The sequence below is a fragment of the Echinops telfairi genome, unplaced genomic scaffold (genome assembly GCF_000313985.2).
Source record: "Echinops telfairi isolate 266 unplaced genomic scaffold, ASM31398v2 ScPeMD7_655;HRSCAF=1070, whole genome shotgun sequence".
Lineage (NCBI taxonomy): Eukaryota > Metazoa > Chordata > Mammalia > Afrosoricida > Tenrecidae > Echinops > Echinops telfairi.
In genome coordinates this window covers 29477676-29484023 of record NW_022104553.1, presented here as the reverse complement: position 1 = coordinate 29484023, position 6348 = coordinate 29477676, and the positions used below count along the sequence as shown (strand labels likewise).

Genomic DNA, 6348 nt, shown 5'->3' with positions numbered 1-6348 from the left:
GGGCCTTAGAGGGCCCGATTCAGGGGCCATGCCTGGGAGGGTCCTGGTGGAGCTCACTGCCCCCCACCCTCTCACTGGCCCTGGTCGCCTCACCCTCTTGCTTCTGCTTGGGGGACTCAGGGCTTCATTCCAGCGGGGGCACCACAGTGACCACCATTTTCGGGGCCATCTCAGTATTGCCTGGGGGGCCACCCCTCCTTCCCCCACCCCCCAAGTGCCTTTGTTCTCTTTTTATACCCTGAAACGGAGGTTTATTTTTTAATATATATTATCTAAGAAGAGGTCTGTGTGTATGTGTGTGAGGGGGTGGGCGGGGGCCTCATCTGCTGCTCTGGCAGTGCCTTCCCGGGTCTGCACCCCACAGGCCCGCGAGACCCGCTGTCTTTCGCTAGTGGTCACACATTCAGCAGTTACCATCGCACCCCCTGTGTCCCCCACGGCGCTGAGGGGCAAGCCACAGCCCACTCTCATTTCTGGTCTTTATTTTTTGTAGTAAACTCTGGAGGTGACTGTTTGTGGGAGGCTGGTGGGGGGAGGGCCCCTCCTGGGTGGGGGCTGGGGGCGGGGTTATTGCTCTGAGCTCCCTGTCCTCAGGGGGGCCTGTGTGGGGAGAGGTTCAGAGACGCTGCACATACACGGAAGTCACAGCACGGGGGTGGGTGGGCAGGGAGGCTGGGCGCCATATTGCACTTTGGGAGTGGGGCTGGGTGGGGATCCCCCTCCAGCTGGGTCCCAGGGAGGAGGCCTAAGGGGCCATCACGTTCCCTGGCCCTCTGGAGGGGGAGGCGGGAGCCCCATTCTGTACTTGGGGAAGGAGCCCGGGGGCCACAAGGTCTCTGGCCTTAGGGGGTGCTGAAGGTGGGGCCTGGGCCTTGGTGGCGGGGCCAGAAGAGCCTCAGAGGCGGGGGCCCCAGCCTGGCGCCCACCCCCTGCTCAGCTGCCCATCCCCCCTTTGCCTGCCTTGACCTTGGGAGGCGCAGGGAGGCCCTCTTCGCCCTCACTGTCCGAGCTGCAGCCGCTGACATCAGTAATTTCCAGCTCCGAGTCGCTGTTCTTCCCTCCCAGCGAGGGCTCCGGGCCCCCAGCCCCTGGCAGCGCCAGCCGGGGGGCCACTGCCAAGCTTGAGGGGCGCTCGAGGCCTGGGCCTTCACCAGTGGCCGCCAGCAGAGGTGCAGTTGCAGGCCCTCCACCAGACCCTGCTGAGGGCAGGTGTCCCAGGGACCCAGCCAGAGGGTTGGGGTAGAAGTGGGGTGGGTACAGAGAGGGGGACAGCTTGGGGAAGGGGCCGGTGAGGTAGGGGTTAAAGTTCCAAGGATACTCTGGGAAGGAACGGCCATAGGGACCCAGCAAGCTTGGTGGCTTGGAGTAGCCAGTGGCACCTGGTGAGGGACAGGAGTGTCAGACCGGGTCACCCTATGCGGAGCCCAGCTGCACAGAGATTGGCAAAGGCTGCCCCCTCCTGCCCTGCCCATCAGCTTCCCACCCCACAGGGCCCTGAAGCATCTCCTGCTACCCACTGTCATTACCTCCCTGCTTAGCGCCGCCACACCCTCCAGTCTGCCCCCCTTGCCCTGCACCCCACCCACATGCCCCTTGGCATGGCCACCACCCCATGCACGCCCTGCCCCAGCCACCGGCGCTCTCACCAGAGCCCAGGAATGGGAAGGCGCTGTCCAGGCGCAGCTTGTCCGTCTCAGGGGTGAACAGGGGCGTGCGTGCCCCCGGCTCTCCCAGCCGTGGGGCAGAGAACAGGCTCTGCAGGGTCTGCAGAGCAGGTCGGTGGGGCTCAGGCAGATGCCCACCCCCAGAACTCACCAAGCACCCCAGGCCAGGACCCCGGTATGCCAACTCACCTCGGGGGTGAGGGGAGGCGCATCTGGTCCAGGGGTGCCCCCAAAGGGGCCAGGGGCCAGCAAGAGGGGGGAACCGGTGGCGGCGGCTGCCACGTCCAGCAATGGGTAGTTGACCAGCACGACTTTGCTGAAGTTGAACTTGTATGTGAACCTCTTCCCCTTGGTCTTGTGAAGAATCCGCTTGTTGTAATAATAGCTGTGGGGCAGAATAGGGCATGCTGGGGTGTGGGATGGAGTCTAGGGAGGTGATGGGGAGGGGCCTGCCACCCTTTCCACTCATAACCACCCTGTTAGGGTTGCTGGGGCAGCCAGCCTCGTCTTTCTCCCGAGGAGCGGCTGGTGGGTTTGAACCACCAACCTTGCAGCTAGCAGCCAGATGTTTAACCCACTGCTCCCTGTTGCGGCACACAGCACCACAATCTGGAAACGGAAGCTCCAAGAAGGCCCTTCACCCAAGGTCACAGAGCAAGGGAGGGATAGAGGGGAGAGCGCGGGGAGGCTGTCCTCTGTGACACCCTCCACCCACCCACCCCCAGGACTTCCTCTCAGTCTGCCCTCCATTCGCAAGCAACCATCAGGCTTACACTGGGGCAGAGCCCAGGGTGATGGGAGATGGCCCTGGGGGAAGGGACACAACCCAAGGGAAGAAGGGGGCCAGGTGGGAAGCCAGGCCCCAGCCCCTCCTCACCGCAGGGCCCGGCTCAGCTTGTCATAATTCATGTGCGGCTTGCACTTGCGGACGCCCCAGAGGCGGGCCACCTCGTCGGGGTCCTTGATGACGAACTCGCCATAGTCCCCCTGCCAGGCGATGACTCCCTGATACTCCTCCTTCTGCAGCAGCTCCAGGATAAAGTGCCACAGCTGGATCTGCCGAGAGCCCGGGGACGACTCCGGCTTGTAGGCCCAGTCCGGGAAGGCAAAGCCTGGAGCACAGAGGCAGGGGGGTGGCCCCAGGTCAGGACTGGACCCCAGGTCTGACCCCAGGGTCCTGACACCAGATCCTGACTGAGCAGCTCCCCAGCTGCAGACTGATACCTCCAGGAACCAAGCCCCCGCTCGGCAGACACCACCTCTCCCGGCCTGGTCTCTAATCCCAAGCAGTCTGTCCCCATCCTGTCAGACAAGCCTGTCCCCTGGGGGCCCTGGGTGGGCCCCTCCTGCTGGATCGACCAACTTCACCATCTCTTGGGGGGAGGCCGTTTTTCTGCATCCTGATTCCCCTGCCAATGTCAGCTTCTCCCCCGGTGAGGTCTCTAAAATGCCCCTGTCCCTTGTCCCCTGTGCCATCTCCACCCTGGCACATTCAGGCTGACACTGTGTCCACCCCCGAGCCTCGGTTCTGATCAGTGATTTTCTACCTTTCAGATTCCCGTGTCCCCTCACACCCATCGAGGTCCGCCCAGCTGAGGGCGGTCCAGGGTGGGTATGCGGGCATGTGTGCCCACGGCTGCCCTCAGCAGACAGCATGTCACGCACACATCTGTTCACCCACGGGAGCATGCCAGAGGGCCACACCCCTGCTGGCAGAAGCCACACAACACACCATCCAGGCAGACACACCAGGTCCTCACCACCACCCAGCACTGCATACTCTGATTCACAGCACAATCACATCTGTCACTGAAGGCCCAGCCACAGCCCAACCACACACACACACACACAAGGCCCAAGTCACACCCAGTGTGATGGAGACCATGAACTAATACCAAGACCCCCTGTGTCCACCTCAGGCCGCCTCAGCAGCAGCCTGACAGGCGCCCCCAGGTGACAACATTGGGGGGAGGGGGGCCCAACCTGCTACACATGCAGGCACCCACGGCCCCAAGCAGACCACACTCCCTCCTGTCACCCAGACACCCCAGCTGCCATGTGGAAACAAACACCTCACCCCCAGCTCTGCCCCAAGCCCCATCCCTATACCACTGCCTCTGGCGTCCCCAGCCCACCTCAGAGACCCCAGACCCAGGTGCACAGAGTAAATCCTTAAGAAGCTGAAAAGCAAGATGTGCAGGAAGGGGGAGAGGCAGCTGGCATGTGGGTGGGGGTCTGGGATGATACCAGGCTGGGCTCTGAATCCCCACAGTGAAGCCCAGGATTGGCACCCACTCACAGACCGTCCAGATGCACCCAGACATGGCTGGGCATGTCCCACATCACAGGACAGATCTGAAAGGAATCGGAGAAGGCTGACCCTGCTGGTGAGCTGGGCAGATGCCCACCCTACCCCACCCTGTTCACACGCCCCACAGGCATGACATACCTGGCCCAGAGACAGACAGATGTCATAGACAAATACACACACACACACACACACACACACACACACACACACACACACACCATTTGTGCCGTCCAGGGTACAGGCTCAGATGCTCAAATCAGCCTTCCCGTGGAGTGAGCGCCCACTTCTAATTCCTTGGTCCTCCCCTGCTGGTCAGGTCCTATCTCTGAGCTGAGCAGTTCAGGCAAGTGCCCCCCAATCTCCATCCCTGTACCCCCAGGACCTGTCCCCACCCCACCCCGCACCTCCTCCACAGCACTGAGACCACACCCCTATCCCTCTCCCACCCTCCAAAAGACCCCCAGCTCCCCACTCCCCACAGACAGGCTTCAGGGGATCCAGCTGGGAAGTTTTTAGTCAAGTTTCCGGGGCGGGGGGCACACTGATTAACACCCAAAAGAGAGACCTGGAGGGAGTAAGTGGGGACACCAAGCTAGAAGGGGCAGGGGACTGGGGCCAGTTACCAGGGGTCCAGAGAGCCGGCAGGGCGGGTGGGGCGAAGAGAAGGTCTGAGACGCAGCTACAGTCCATGATGGAGTCGGCCCTGCAGAGGGGCCAAGACAGACACACACGGGACAGACAGGTGTCAGCAGGGCCACCACCCCACCCCACTGCCGCCCACCCAGACCTTCCTGGGCTCGGCCCTGCTTCGGCTCCCTGCCTGTGCCTCCCTCTTCACCGCCTCCTCCCTCCCTCGCTGGCTCTCTCTCCCTCCGGTCCGTCAGTCCACCCTTCTGCCGGTCTGTCTGTCCTGATCTGATCTGATTTCTCCTCATCTGTCTCCCTCCTGCTGGCCCGGGAGTAGAAGGGGGGTTTCATTTCCTTCCTGATTTTGTCCCTTGCCCAGCAGACCCGCGGGTGGCTCATCCAGTCCCCATGCATCCCTCACTCTTCTCTGGGGACCTCAGACCACACTGTCTGCTGCCCATCCTCACCCCAGCTCAACCTGCCCGCTCCACCGAGCAGCATCCAGCCCCCCACATATGAGCTTCCACCACTGGACACTCCTTCCTCAGACGCCCAGATCCCGCTTCTTGGATCTGCACCCCCTCAGACACTCCTGCACTCAGGGGTCGGCCTCCCCCTCCTCATACAGGCCCTCCCTCTCAGATTCCTCCCCCCCCCCCACCTTTCCCCCTCCTCAGATACCTTATCCGCTCAAACCCTGTTCCCAGACAGGGTTCCTTTCCGCCAGCCACCCAGCCACGGGCTCAGGCACCCACCCCAGACTCTCCATCCCTCAGTCTTTAGACCCAAACTCAGATGCGTCCTCCAGCCTAGAGACCACTCCCCCTTCAGACCCCACCTCTCAGCTGCAGCACTCAGTCAGACACCCCCCCCTAAATACTCCTCTAGATCCAGGCCATTCCCTTCAGTCTCCCTGCTCCTCAAAGGCCCCCCTCGGAACCCAGGGGCTTCCCAGACACCCCGCTTCCACATTAACCTAGCCTCCCCCTTCCCTTCGGACACTGGACAAGACTTTTCAGGAATTCCGTTACCCCTCAGATTTATTCAGCTCTCCACAGACACCCTGAGTTCCCTTCAGCTCTCAACACCCCCAAAACACCCCAGCTCAAGCCACACACGGGCTTTCACTGCCCTGACCCGGACAGACTCCCCACCCTGGGCCTCCTGGCATCTTGGGGATCTCGTTCATACACTCCTCTCCCACCCCACGGCTCAGGGCAGCACCCCCCCCTCAGTTCTCCCTCCCCAAGCCCACATGTGCCTCAGCACCCACGCCTCCCTCACTCAGCACCGGGCTCCTGAACCCCCTCCCCATATTCCCACCTGTCTCTCCCCCTCACAGTCTCTCAGGTCTCTCCCTGTCTCTGCATTTCTCTTCCCCTCTCTCTCTCCGTGTCTCTCCGCTCCTCCGTCCGCTTCTGTTTGCTTCTTCGGTCCCCCCACCCCACCCCGCCCCAACTCCCCTCCACGCGGACGCGGCGACCCCTCTCCCCCGCCCTGACCGCCCTCCGTCTCCCCGCACCGGCTCTCCGGCCAGAGTTGAGGGTCCCACGTCCCCCTCCCCTCTCCTCCCCGTCCGTCCGTCCGTCTCCCGCTCCACCACCGGCCCGTCTCCCCAGCGCCCGGTGCCCGGGACGGGGGTCTCTCCCACCCTGCGTCCCTCGCCTTCGCCCCTCTCCATCCCCGCCTCTGCCCCGCTCGCTCGCTGCGCGCACCTCCCCGCTCCTCTGTCGCTCGCTCGCTCCC

At 63.0% G+C, this 6348-nt stretch overlaps 2 protein-coding genes across 2 annotated transcripts in view; one reads left to right on the top strand and one right to left on the bottom strand.

Annotated features, from left to right (window-relative positions):
* The window catches only part of ARHGEF1 (Rho guanine nucleotide exchange factor 1), a 20768-nt gene extending 20376 nt beyond the window's left edge, over nt 1–392 (top strand). The window contains exon 7 of the mRNA XM_045292697.1: nt 365–392. Within this exon, the coding sequence (XP_045148632.1) occupies nt 365–392 (28 nt within the window). The remainder of the gene's footprint in view (nt 1–364) is intronic.
* Nucleotides 393–933: 541 nt separating this feature from the next.
* Nucleotides 934–4665, bottom strand: ERFL (ETS repressor factor like). Its single transcript, XM_030886405.1, has 5 exons — nt 4599–4665; nt 2542–2776; nt 1854–2049; nt 1647–1764; nt 934–1379 (listed from the first exon to the last, which is right to left on the bottom strand). The coding sequence occupies exons 1-5, from the start codon at nt 4663–4665 to the stop codon at nt 934–936; spliced, it is 1062 nt and encodes a 353-aa protein (XP_030742265.1).
* Nucleotides 4666–6348: the final 1683 nt, after the last annotated feature.

What these genes read in the sequence shown, in the direction of transcription:
- ERFL (XM_030886405.1), bottom strand. Translation starts at nt 4,665, where the DNA reads ATGGACTGTAGCTGCGTCTCAGACCTTCTCTTCGCCCCACCCGCCCTG. An exon ending in GCCGGCTCTCTGGACCCCTG is followed by an intron (nt 2,777 to 4,598) that starts GTAACTGGCCCC and finishes TCTGTGCTCCAG; the next exon opens with GCTTTGCCTTCCCGGACTGG. An exon ending in AAGCTGAGCCGGGCCCTGCG is followed by an intron (nt 2,050 to 2,541) that starts GTGAGGAGGGGC and finishes TCTGCCCCACAG; the next exon opens with CTATTATTACAACAAGCGGA.